At 46.9% G+C, this 14,110-nt stretch overlaps 2 protein-coding genes across 2 annotated transcripts; both read left to right on the forward strand.

Moving 5' to 3' along the window:
• Positions 1-7,836: 7,836 nt before the first annotated feature.
• Positions 7,837-10,224, forward strand: ABOM_011670 (uncharacterized protein; the record flags this gene model as incomplete). The annotated part of the gene is made up of 1 exon (XM_022538798.1): positions 7,837-10,224. The coding sequence occupies one exon, from the start codon at positions 7,837-7,839 to the stop codon at positions 10,222-10,224; it is 2,388 nt and encodes a 795-aa protein (XP_022383883.1).
• A 1,034-nt stretch (positions 10,225-11,258) lies between these two features.
• ABOM_011671 (thioredoxin family protein) lies at positions 11,259-12,136 on the forward strand (the record flags this gene model as incomplete). Its single annotated transcript, XM_022538799.1, has 3 exons — positions 11,259-11,320; positions 11,533-11,727; positions 11,839-12,136. The coding sequence occupies 3 exons, from the start codon at positions 11,259-11,261 to the stop codon at positions 12,134-12,136; spliced, it is 555 nt and encodes a 184-aa protein (XP_022383884.1).
• Positions 12,137-14,110: the final 1,974 nt, after the last annotated feature.

Genomic DNA, 14,110 nt, shown 5'->3' on the forward strand with positions numbered 1-14,110 from the left:
AATCATTAGGGCTTGCCTTTAGAAGTGTAAACTTGAATCTCAAATCATCGCACATCTCAGCGTTACATATCGTGTCCCATCTGGGATATATCATATCTCATAACCAAGCACCCCCCCTAAATCCACCCATACATCATAAGACAACCATGACGTGCGACAACGGTCTCAGCACCATCAAGGCCTTTTAAACCGGTAGTCGCAAATACCTCAACCCATCCGTTTGATACGAACCGCCTGGTGCCCGACCATTGTAGTGATAGTAAGGGGTGCATCTCGAATAAATATAATCGGACTTCGGCTCGGCTCGAATCCTGACTGCAAGAGAGCACAGCGAGTGACTGATACCGACAACCCCGTGCCGATATCTAAAAACTTGCATTATTTCAGATATGGTGTCAAACGAGCGACGTTTTGGGGGGTGGGGCCCCCAAAGTAGACATAGTAGTTCGATCGAGGACTCATCATTCTTGCCTCCCGTTTCCCCTCCATGTCAATTCCATCCGTTTGCCTGATCGACATCTCCACCGTCTCGGGTTCAGTTTGCGATGCGCTTCAGGTACATGTCCTGTGCGTCGAATATCTGCAGAGAGGCAAATGCGTAGAGGAGTAGATAGCCAAAGGCCACGAATAGCCATAGAAAGGCCATGGTATTTTGTACTGTGCTTTCAATTATTGGCTAAAATTCGACTATGTAATGGTGTATGCGCACACACCCGAGCAATGTGCGAGCATGAATAGAGGATAGGACGATTCTTGATCTAGCAATTACTACTTCTACGGGAGGGATCCGGATCTTTAAGTGAAGTGTGTGATTTGGGGGGGAAACGATTAACTATTGGCATGTGTTCCGTTTTTAGTCAACCAGCGTCCCTGTTCAGGCAGCCAGGGCGGCCATTCTCTGGTCGACATTGTCGCGGATCCCTGCAACGACCGGAGGGAGAGAGAATGAGAAAGCGGGGTTCTTTTTTTTTTCTGAACTACAAAGAGTAGTACTTTTCTTCGGGACAAGCATGAAGTAGTGGTTCTCTTGGGCCAATAGGGTTGCTAAGTGGTCTTTGATTGAACTCAGATCCATGCAGCCGGTGACTTAGGATCAATGAAGTGGTGATGTATCAACTGGATTTTCCGATCTACAAGAGTATATTTTAGTGACACCTCTGATCGGCTGATTCTTCAGTCCTCGACTAATAGATGGGATTAGATTATGGTCGTTACTTGTCTATAACATCAGACCAATATTTTCTCAGCAGGATTTGTCTACTACTACTACTAGTACTAGTACTTCCATTTTATTATTTTGAATTCGGTTGTTCGGTTGTTCGGTTGCCTCTAACCCAAAATCGAACAAATCGGCCTCGATATTCGGCGGTGTGATGTCGAGAATGCGGTGAGACAAAGGAAACTACTACTCGATGGAGTAGTACTACTAGTCCCTTCATAGAAGTCTACAAAGCGGAAAAAGTTCCAATAGGAACTCCATTTCCCATTATGTCACGACTATGCAACCAATGTACCTCTGGTTGGGCGATGGGGCCAGAGACTCCTGGGGACACAGAATTTCTGCCCATTCAGCTGGCACTCTTCATCCGAGGGGACCCGGAGATTTCATTCTAGGGACGTCAATAATTGACCAGGTTGCATATGATTTATAAAGACGAAGGATAATCTTAGTCATGCCAATCACGACCCTGCAATTTCCCCTCTGACAGCGACAGCCGTTGGCAAAGTTAATCGGGACCTTTTTGCATGAGATGGACGGTCTTAATTCTAGAAGTTATTATGTCTATCAAACACAGATGGTCAAAGCCCGTTTTTTACTCCAGAGTTAGGCTTTCAGTTATGAGTCTTTCCTGTGGGGAAAACACGTGCTTTCCACGGGAACTTCGCTAAAGCCCACAGCCAGACAGGTGATTGGACGGACCCTAGTTTGACCCCCACTGCCCCTCCGACGGTCCCGAGGTTTCTGTGCCGCAGGCGGGCCCATGGTTGGGACGTCGGCTGTTCTATTCTATTGGTACGCATTCCAGTCTTACAGAGTTCGGTACAATGTCGGGTTGTTGGGGATACCGTGTAGCAGGACGGAGGGAAAAAATTACCCTTAACATAACGCGTTAGGTACAGACTACTCACTGCCAACACTTCACATTATACATCCATTTTGGCTGTCTGTACAGTTACTTTGCGTTAACTCGGGCCGCTATCTCATGTTATGATCCGTCCATCATAGGAAATCCGTGCAATCAGTAACCCCGCCTTATCCGCGCCCGTATCTATCGATTACTGCAATCCTTCCTACAACCCCCCGGCCGGTCCGCAATCAAACCCAACCTATAGACTAAGCCCTCTTTTACTTCGAGAAAAGACACATCTCCCACTTAGTGGCTTGCCAAATATAAACTCCATCATTTACGGGAAAAAGGATAGTGACTTCGAGGATCTCTCATGGGATAATGGGCGCAGAATCACGGGCACCCGCGGAGCAAAACAACTACTATCCCAAAACCCCAAAGGAGCAGGGATTACAGTCACACTATGCCCCCAAAAATGACAAACCCCGTGATTCCTGGTCACTTAGAGGATTTCTGAGTCGCCACGTGAGCCGTCGGTATCGCGTTCTGGAACGGGAGCCGAATAGACTCCGAAAGCGATTTACCAATTAAACGGTGCATGATAAAATTGTATCCATCGTTGGCCGTTTTTCCACCCGCCTTTTCCTATTCTAGCACCCTCTATTGTCCTTGGATAATGGGGGGATTTACCCGCCCGGAGTACCTAGTAGAGGGGAAGAAAGAAAGAGGGCGTTCGTGTATGTGTGTCTCAGGCAAAGGAAGAATTCGAGCCGTCCATTCAAAACCTGGCCACGTGCGGATATATCGGGCTTGCCAGCTGTTTGGATATTCAATGGTGGGATTTAGTAATGGGCCCCGTTTTCGACTCTTATCAACAACTGCCATCTGTCAGTTCCTTGGCCTATGTGAGACCTGTGATGGGTCCGTTGAAACTTCGATTGGAGAGGAACAGTGTAGTAGTCAGCTGTTATCGGTTTCACTGAGCCCTTGGGTTGAATGCCAGTTATTGCTTGGCATCTGTATAGCAGGCATCCCGTCCGTCCATGGTCTAGCGCGGCATCGGACGGGCGATAGCGAGGTTTCTCATCGGAGCTAAGCGGATTTCAAATCGATAGCATTTCGAGGGTGTTCGGAGTCTTGGAGCCATACTAGAACCGGGATACGACATGTACGATAGCGAATAACGAACAGAAATGGTAAAAGAGCCAAGAGACTATTCAAGAAGGAGGGGGCGTAGAACAAAGCAGGACCAAATATAAAGAAGACAGCAAGGGGAGATTGGAAAAAGGCTGTGTTCGGCAAAGAGAAGCGTTCCAAACTAGTCAAACAGCTCATTGGAGGTACTTTGGTTCTTATATAGACCAACTGCCAACACAGGGTCAACGTGGTTCCTCACAACACTGGCAAGTAAACTTTCAAGCCTATGTATGAGGATTTAGCGCCATGGTGACTGCATACTGGCAGAACTGATATCAGAAACCTTTCAAATAGAACCCGGTTGTTCTGATCTTCTCGGCGTTAGTTGTCAAGGTGAAATACTGAGACCTGCACCGTTGGCTGGTATTGTGACAACGGCAGAAGGTATTGATCAATACATCCTTAGCTTCCCCGGTATATAGATTGTGACGGGTAAAGTTCTCATTATGCATGCAGTGTGACACAAAAGGTAAAAGTATTCCAGGTTGCTGTATAACCTGACCATTTTTAGGATCCTCTTACTCCAATTACCCGTAGCTTAGTCGTATGGGGATTCATCGAGACTATCTGTGCCAAGGACAGTGTGCTTAGTTCGAGAATTGATGCTTTAAGAGTCACTCTGGGTAAGCGGAGTCTAGAAGCCCTATGCCTGAGGACAAGGTTGTTGTTGTCTTTGTAATGTTACTTACAGTAACTAACTAATGCAAGTGTCTGAACCCACAACCGCGATGAAAAAGCAATTACACCGCCAATCAACAATGCCGAGCACGAGATCGCAATCTATGTCAATCTTGACTTGATCTATGTAGGGCTTCGGATTACTTCCAGTCCTATGAGTTACGACGACCTGCATTGCAGGTCAACATCAGATTTACGCAATCAGAGAGAGAGGTTGTTCACCACAAGTCCCGCTTTGATAGATCATAGTACCAGTAGATGTCTGAGGATGGTTTCCTTGCAATTTCCCTTACTCGTATACAGAAGCCAATTGATTGTTTAGTATTGGCGTCCATGCAAGGCTAAAGTCGTGGCTTGCTCGTTAGAGAACTAGTTATTAAGTCTGCTTTAGTCAGCTGGAATGTCTTACTCTCGGCTCCCCTGCTAGATTGAGATCTGGCCGAGTCTTTAATTAATGAGATGCAGGAACAAATGATCCACTGATTTTCGGGAGATGGTCGATTCACAAGTGTCCTCTAGCTTTATCGACAGGCAAGACGGCTAGTATTGCTTGAGGAGGCAGTACCTTGTAAGACATACGATAGAATCAGTAGAAGAGTGTCTGAGAGTGGGTGTCCAGGTTGTCGTTTACTACGGAGTACACAATATTCGCAGTTATTGGTAAGCACGCATGTGGAAAAAAAAAAGGCGGACATTTTCATTGGGGTACGTAGCCTTCTGGAGACCTGAGTCATTGCGCTGGGATCGAGATACCAATGATAAAGCAGAACCATTGTATCGGCACAATCGGAGAGGGACCACATTCTTTCGAGCGGCCCCGGTTTGCGACTCGGGTATGAAGTCTCATGGCTCTAAGCTCGGTACTTGTATGACACTGAGATTGCATCTTCCAATTATCAACGTTTTCTCCTTTGCCCATGCCCAGGAGTTAATCGTGAGGATCCAATCTGCAAGGCATAATAAATTGGGTGGATACTGTCTAATGAAATTGAGAGAAATTTGGTTCCGGAACAATTCAGACATTGCGTTCTGGGAGATTGTTCCGAATAATAATAATTGGAAATGAGCTCCATATCCACATATGCGACTAGGAACGGCCAGGCCTGCACCGACTGGCACAATCTCGGAGGGAAGCGTCGAAGTGATCGACAAACGGAACACTGAAATCTGAAGGTCTGAAGATGAAGTTTGGAACCCAAGAGTTTTAGTAGGAAAAACAAAAGCCCCACGCTCTGGGAAGTTACCTAAAAATGGAGGCTCGACCGTTACATCCATGGGTTCTGCACGGCATGGCCCCTGCGCCTGGGCCTGTCAGTGGCTGTCATAAACGTACCACAGTACCTGACTTTTTCCTTTCGGTAAGCACCCAAAGAAAGGGCCGGGAGCTTGGGCACAGCTCAGTCAATTCAGGCTGATTCCGATGAGAAAGTTGGAGTACTTCAATGTACGAGAAGCACCTCCTAAAAGTAAATGTCGGAAGGTGTTCATCTTCTTGGTAGGCTTTGTTGCTGTCCTTCCCGTCAGGATTGGTATCGCTGCCTATCCTGTCCCCAGTTGGTTAAGCGAAACCACCCAAGTCTTAGTGCGACGTTATGCTTTAAAACCTCTCCACCGGAGCATCCCACTCCATTGTTCGTCGTCATTTTAATATACCCAGTATACCCAACGGTCTTTAAGAGTTTTTTTTTTCCTTGAGATCCACTGATCTCGAGGGCAATGTGTAATGTGCGAATATGTACTCCGTATATGTCTTCGTAAGTACCATAGGGGTATAAGAACTGTCAGTCTGATATAAAACTCTTTGTACTGTGTAGATACCGTGAGATCATGAGATCTTGGATGACAAGCACGATCCTGCATGATATGGTTGTTTAAAGTATTATACCTTGGATCTCAGATTAGAGAGTTTCGGCAATTAATCTATGATGGAAGAGAGCCCACTAAGCGTTAACAATGAGATGGCCACCCGAAATAATGCAGAGTAGGCCCGGTAAGGCCCCAGGAACACGGAAACAGGTATTGATGTCGTGATTTACTCCCTTGACACCCTTGACATCAGAGGCTGTGTTAGCGCTGTCTCAAAGGACTCTAATGTACCGCTTCATCTCATTCGCAGTACACCTACGTATTGCATCCTTCCGAGGATAGCAATTGCCCTAATGTGTAGGCAGTTGGAAACATGTCGAGAACTAGACGGGTACTTGGTGACTATCCTAGCCCTCAGTAGAGTGCACCGGCTTTGAGAAGTGAAAAATACTTTTGCCCTGGGTCTTCCTAGTAATATAGGGATTCTGCAGTCATTCTTGATCTGAGTCTCACGAGTGGTTCTGAAAAGTCCATCATGACATCACGCTCGCATATTCAACAAGAGCAGCAGATGAACTATTGAAAATAATGGTTCTAGGCATCTGTTACCGCTGACAACAGTATCGCACGTACCCAAACACCCACAGTACCGCTGGGGTTCAGGGTAATTATTGTACGGGACGGTATTGTACTATCTGTTTCTAAGTATGGAGAGTGGAGCACCGCTTGGACGGGACCTATTGAATACTAACTAATCAATGGCTAAGTGGTCCCTCAAGCAGGTACTAAAAGGTCCCTAGGCATTCAATTCCAATGATGTCTCTCCCTAATCAGTGGTAACAATGGGATTGGGCTTCAATCTGGCAGTCTGGTCTAGTGGATTTGGTTCCCCACAATTGAAGAAATTTTTCATGATCAACCTCCGTTGGATTCTTTCCCTGCTTGTTTCTGCTCTTTTGCTCTGACTGAATATTGAGGACGTCTCCTCCTCCCTCTGCGGGAGGCTTTCTTTTGAGATGAGAAAAGCCGTTTCGGTGTATATCAGGGTTTAGGAGAAAACCAAACTTTGAAAAAGGAGAAGATGTCGATAACAATCAAATGATCAGCAGACAACCAACGGTTCAGACTGACCTGTAATTTTCGAGATAATAAAGTAAAACAATAGACGGGAAAGAAATATGGATTTCTATTTTATTTTTATTTTATATAGAGAGTAAATATATATATTTTTTATTTCTTTTTGGGGAGAGGGGAGGGAAGATCCTCTGGTTCAAGTGGTCCCTCTTGTGACGGCCGGGCCCGGGGGCGCTCGCGGTGTAACCAGCAGGCCTGCTCCCCTGGGTAAAGCGACCCAGAAAAAGGGCGGTTTGTTTGTCTCGGCCCTCGCAGTCACTCTGGCAGTCCCTCGCTCACTGACTTGACTCTTTTGGGTATTGGGGGTTTGGTCTTTTGGGCTCACTTTTTTTCTTCTTGTTTCTCCCTTTCCTCCTTCTTTTCCTCCCTTGTCCTCACTTTCATCTTCTTCGTCATCTTTCGCTTCAATCCCGTTCGTTCGTTTTTGACTTTGATACCTGATTGTAATCGTTGAAGCTATCTTGTTTTTGCCACTCCTTGTGGCGTGTGGCTCCGGAGGGTCTTAACTTTCACCTGGACAAATAGCACTCGCTCAGTACTTACGTCTTTTCTACCCGTTCGTTCTAAACCAATAGTTTCTCTTTGACACCCCCCCAGTCCATACCAACAACCGGGGGCCTTTTTCACCTCTTTGATCTTATACTTTTTTTTTTGTCTATCGCTTTGCGTTGCCTCGGGTTGTCTTTTCCCAGTGACGGCCATTAGAAAAAGAAAGAGAACCAAAAAAATCATTAACCTTGATTCACAATTCAACTGCCGCCGGATTGACCGTCTATTCTATTTATTTCGGTTACTTACTTCGAGCCACAGTCCAGATGGTTTGATGGTCGTGTGTGATTCCCCGTCCCATTATTCCTCATGAGTCTAGTCATCCGGTCCGAATCTACATCCGATAACAGCTGCGTCCACGTTTAATTCTTACGCTGGACGAAAGAACATATGACCAGGCGCCATGGCGATATGGCCGTTTGGTCGGAAGAATAAGCGGCATACTGTCCAGTTGGACACAGTTGCTACGGCTGATATCCATGTGCCACAAGAACCTCGCCTTAGCCTCGACGATGCCAAATTGGGGAGGAAACCCTCCCGCAAGAAATCCAAACGTCAAAAGAACAGACACTTACAGCCTGCTGACGATCTCTCGGGTCCTGTTCAAGATGCACAGCCTCTCTCTTCACAGCCGACTGCATATCCTCCACCTACGTCACATAGTGAGCATCCCGTGAAAGGTGCACGGGGCTCCCCAGCCAGAACTGGTCTGACCTCGGATGGTTATATCTCTCGCATTACTATCGGTCAAGACCAACCCTCATTGTCCCGAAATGCATCGCTGCGGAGACAAAATCGTTCTGAAAATGGACCCGCGGTTCTGAAGAAAAAGCTAAGCAAGCGAAAGGCCTACGAGATCGCCAGGGAGCGAGAAATTCGTCTGATGTCCTCATCTCCGATTGACATACCTCGTCGTTCCACTACCTTGCCTGGTGAACAAGGATCTGCCTATACCCGTAGAGGGCCTAGAGCCCAGAGTCGTCGTTCAGACCGACACTTTTCGGACGTCAGCCTCCCGCTTCACGACTCTGCATCCTCGCTATCTGACTACTCTGAGTCATGCACGTTTAAGGTTAATGGCTTCGCTGCCTGGACTCCCCGTCCTGTTATCCGTTATGTGGAGGCTCCTCGAGTTCCCACAGCAAGAAGTTTAAAACCATCCGAAGCGTCAACTCGGAGGGAAGCGGCAACTGCTATTTCCGTTTCAGAAGATAATCTGCACTCGAAGAAAAGAGTCGACAACTTGGCCGACGACCTTGATGCAGGCGCGCTGAGGGAGCTGCTGGAAAGGGATCGCCGGCGGAGGGAGAGGAAGAAAGCCGAAGAGTATGAGAAACTCCAGCGCAAACTGCAGCGCGCTGCTGAGCGCCAAAGATTAAAGGAAGAAGCTGCTAGTGGTTCCCACGACCATCAAGTTGAATCGCCGGACATGGCTGAAGTTCAGCGAGGCCGATCGAGCGCCGATTACCCTGCTGAATCTAAAGAGTATACCGCTGAAGATGCTTCTGGATTAAATGAGACAAGGTACAATGCTTCCGGGGTTGCAACTGGTTCATGGTTGCGAAGTCTTTCTAAAGATACCGAACGGAGTGACCGTCACTCTTTGGAGAGTGTCCACGTTATTGGTAACATCGATGATAGATCCATTCGGGAGCGAAAGTTGGGTATGCGGCGCAGTTTCGCTCCATCCCAGGAAATGGGTATGTCACGTAGCACTTTATCGCCGTCTCATTCACCGACAAGACGCGAGGTTTACAGTCCGACATCCTCGCAAGCATACAACCTTGGCAGGGAGTCCACCTCGGATGTGTCCAGAACTATTGACTCGGAGCGACGGCTATCCGATCATAGCAGTGGGCGCGTGAACACAATAACCTCCTTATTTAGACGTGGTAGCTCACGCCTCAAGCGGCGCTATCGCGAACGTTTCCAAGACCGTGGTTCAGAATTCTCATCGAACACATCGCATGAATCTTTCTTCAAGGTTCCAACACAGTCCTCAGGACCTCCTCCATATGTTCCTCCAAAAACCTTTTTACATTCCGGTACAATGAAACGTTCCCAATCCAAATTCAGGGAACATTTCGGGGACGAGCCTTTATCACCGCCTGACTCTCGGCTACAATCGCCCGATATTCCCGAGGAACCCTTTGAACAGTCTGAAATGGAAGCTGAGAAATCTGAATTGCACGAGAAAACTCAGTACCCAATTCCTGGGTCTGATTCGGAGCCTCAGGATGCTCGTGCAAACCATCACCACTCTTGGACGGGCGAGAGCATGGAAGGGGACGTCGATAACATTCCTCTGTCTCAGTCTCTAGCGTCAATAGACTCAGAAGGGTCTTGGATGTCAGGTCAATTTCTTCGTCGCATCTCTCAGAGGACGAGCACCCCAGCCCGACCAAGCCTTAGCTCCTCAAGAAACAGGTTGGACGAAGAACGTGAAGAGCCACCTAAAGAGGAAGAAATCCCGGCCAACGAACAACTCGTCAAGTTTAGCACCAACCACGATGAGACCACCAGAGCTAGCCACGTGCTTAGTGAGCAAGACAACGACTTTGAAATGGTTAATGCGCCAGAGCCGACCGAGGAGACCTGGCATGACGAAATTGCAAAGCGTCCTGTGCTTGTCAACCCAGCAGTCCGGCCCAAGTCGAACGAGGGTCTGCTCAATAATGTCCAATCTATGTGTGCAATATCTATGGAAGAGGAGTTCAGCCCTATCGAAGAGCATCCAGCGGAATTTTATTTTGAGACGAACGATGACTACAACGGCCACCATGGCCATTAGGGCATCGCCACTACACCGGGCAGTTAGCCCATGGCCAAACTTGACTGGGGCCTTATTACCGAGCGTGATCTTGGTGATGTGATACTCATTCGCCAACACTTGATTTTCTCATTGGCGTTCTTTCGTCCGAAGAGTAGTTATCAACCTCTTTCGTATATACCCCAGTCACCCCTTTGAAACTTTCTTTTGTCTCTCCTTTGTGTTGTTGGTTTTGCACGTGTTCCATGTGGCACTTGACGTGGCCATAAGTTCACTTCATTCTTCGATGTCTCCCCCCGTGCCGACTCGGTGCTTCTGGTCTTGCTCGCGGGCGTTGCTAGTTCTTGTGTTTGTTGATACCCCCACATCAGCTGAAGTTTGAATGAGTTTGCAAAGTTAATGGTTCTATTTGATTCATTTTCTTCTAAACTATATCCTCCCGATAGACTTGAAGCAATCCCATTCTTCGATTCGATGCACATATTGATGCCAACACGCAAGTCGTTGTTGCATGAGTTACTTGCGTTTCTTTCAGTATTGCTATACCCTTTATTACCCCCACCGCCATATCATATTAGTTATTAATTGATGGTGCATGAGAGTCTAGTGTGTCGTAACAATGAAAAGATAATATATCTGGATAAGAAAACCATCAGTTTCTGAGGCTGAGAGTTCATGCTATTCTCGAAGAAACAACTGTTGTAGTTAGGCTGTAGCTGGAAGCAGGCGGCTGAGAGATGAACGTAATGATGCTATCTTTGGTGTTAGAACTGTTCCCAGCGTATCGTAGATCCGCAGTCTTCGAGTATTCCAGTATGTTTGTTTTCTTCGCTCAATTGAATGCCTGAGGTACCAAATCGAATGCCGATCCAGACCATTCCTGATTGATAAGCGACAGGAAGCACGCCATTCCGGGCCGCCGCTTTAAGCATGTTTGCCCTGCAGAAGCGGGAGAACCAGAAGTGTCTTCTCACTCATCTGGCCATTGAATCCTCCCATCATACTACTATACTGACCAACCAAACCACCTCATTGCCACGCAATTGTAACCAAACATGTATTCTCCTAGCTTGACCAATCAATATAAGAGTCTCCTGCGAGTATCGCGAGTGACTTGGTAAGCAGTTTTATCCATCCATAGAATCTCATCCATGACCCGCGACCTTTCCACGGTGGCCGAGAGGATTCGGTGTGGACAGGGGAACCCCGTGATGATTATTCATACCGTGCAACCTCAGGCCAACAGACAAACGTCATATCGGGATTTAAATTCTCGTTTTGTGCCCCTCTATCAGCCCCTCACCCGGAGCTAATTAATATCTTCCCTAGTTTTAAACCATCAACCGCTCGCCTCTCCCTTTCCTCTGCTAGGATCTCATCTAGAGCAACCACATCTACTACCTCTCTTCGCCCCTCCGTCGGCACACACTTCAATCTCACTCGACGAGCTTTTTCCTCTACCCCCACCGTTCGATTCACACCTTCATCCACCATGTCTGAGGGCAAGGTTGTGAAGATTGAGACGTAAGGCTTCGCTCTCTTGCATGAACACCGAGCAACTTGTTTCTCACAACCCCTGTCTCTCTTTTTTTACGTCACATTATCGGTTACCCATGTCACTGACTGTTCGTACAGCGAGCAGGAGTTCAGGGAGAAGGTCCTTGAAGCCTCTGGCCCTGTCGTTCTCGACTGCTTCGCCGAGTGGTGCGGTCCTTGCAAGGCCATTGCTCCTAAGCTCGCTCAGTTCAGTGAGCAGTACCCTAGTGCAAAGTTCTACAAGATCGATGTCGACCAGCTCGAGAAGGTCGCTGCTGAGCTTGGTGTCCGCGCCATGCCCACTTTCATGCTCTTCAAGGATGGAAAGAAGGTGTCTGATGTCGTTGGCGCCAACCCCCCGGCCCTTGAGGCCGGTATCAAGTCTCTGATCGCATGATTAATATTTCGCTTGGGGTGAGGGTGGCATTTGCTTTTCTAAGTTTGTCCCGAAGAATATGGCTCTACCGTTTATATCCATCCCTTATATGGCATAATAATGAACTGTATCGTTATCGTGACCGTGATATGGCATTCCATATCGGGAGGAAGAAGCCCCCAAGAGTGCTGTAATTCCGGACTTCTAGTTCGGGACCGTGGAGCCATATAAGGTATTCCTGGCCGCACTATATAGGACTCCCAATACATAACAGCATCCCAGAGGTCTAGGTCCCATACAAGTAAGGCCCGGGGTAATCATTACTTCGACTCAGATCACCCTTCCAGAAGTATCCCAAAATCAACAATACAGACCATTTGACCCACACTACCACCTCCATCGAACCCTATGGGCGGAAAAACAACGAATGGCTGTAGAAGCGTCGCAGAACGACATATATACTTCCTCTAATACCAGAGGATAGAATATGTAAATTGAGTTACTTAGTAGTGACCATCTCAGAACTCAATTCAATCAATCTTTTACATTAACACACCGATAGCACGGCACGTACAGCATGCATGCTGCATGCATGTTCATACATATGCATGTTTAAATGCCACGCACGGGAACCCTTAAAAATGATAATCCCAACTAATTCCCCTCCTGGTACTAGTATATAATGTTAGGATCAACATGCCATGTTTAAGTTTTGTTTACTCTAGCCAATGGTAAACGCTTACACTGTATAGGCCCTTTTCTTCCAGGCTGTGCCTTCTCTTTGGATTAGCTTTTTGTGGTAGAGTTTTAGTACTACTTATGCGCTGTTAGGTTTAATGAGTAGTCTATTAATAGCGTTGTGTTGTTTTGTGCTTAATGTGCTAGGTGGCTGTATAATATATTTGACAGAGTCACGAAATAGTTGAATGTTGTTTGAAGGTCGTATAGTCATTATGCCACTCTCTTCTGAATAATTGCCACTGCAACACAAGGCAGTGGATAATAGATTCTCTAGTCTTAGCTTGTCACATGTGAGACTGGAATACTATTGATTGACTGGTTTCCCTGGATACTTGTCTACGAGTACGTCTTCTGCTTATATTTCCCCTCAAGCAAGTAGTCAGTCAGAAGTCAAAGCAATGAGAACAGGCTTGAACGCTACATGGAGGAGGAGCTAGATCTACTTAGAATCAGAAGATTTACTAAGCTGGGGTCATGATGAGACGCTTGCTATAGCTCTGAGTCAAGATCGCCGTTTGAGCGAAGCGCAGATAGGACGATATATATCGGTTTGTTTGCCAATTGGTCTGGCTTCATGCTCGCGCCATACTGGGAAGTCCCCTGGGGCCAGTTTGACCACTCACAGAAGCCCCATGAGAAAGACAGCGCAGCTTCCTGCTTCCCATTATGTCACTCGACGACTTGAACTTGTTCTCCTTGTGCCTTAGGTTCTCTTGACAACTTCCCCAACATCACGTTCATGCACATTGATTAAATGGAGTGAAGAACCAGCTGCTCCACCGACAGTACTACACTTCCATGTCCTGAGATTCTTTACAGCGTGTACACTGTACAGTATTACAGAAGGGAAGACGGAGGGAGACCAACAGACGTAAATCCTGATAAAACGATGCATTAGAGCTTAACTTGAATTCTCCAAGCTCGATTAATTTGCATAGTATCTTGAATCTCGCCGTGTCGATTATTGATCCCACATTCAGGCGACTATATCCTGACAGAATGACAAACATGCCCAGCTTTAGACCAAGGTAGAGACACTTAGCCGGGGTTAGCTTGATCTCTGGTTTATAAAAGATGTTATTGCATGGTTATAAAGCTTAGGTATACTACGTACTTGAACGGCTTAGATCTCGACACGCCCGTGCTCCTGAGATATATAGTATAGAGGTATGAAAGTACTCGAGATACAATATTGAGCCAGTTCCTATTTCCAAGCAAGACCTGACTTCTCTTCATGCCATTTTGGATTTCATA

The sequence above is a fragment of the Aspergillus bombycis genome, assembly GCF_001792695.1.
Source record: "Aspergillus bombycis strain NRRL26010 chromosome Unknown contig00156, whole genome shotgun sequence".
Classification (NCBI taxonomy): domain Eukaryota; kingdom Fungi; phylum Ascomycota; class Eurotiomycetes; order Eurotiales; family Aspergillaceae; genus Aspergillus; species Aspergillus bombycis.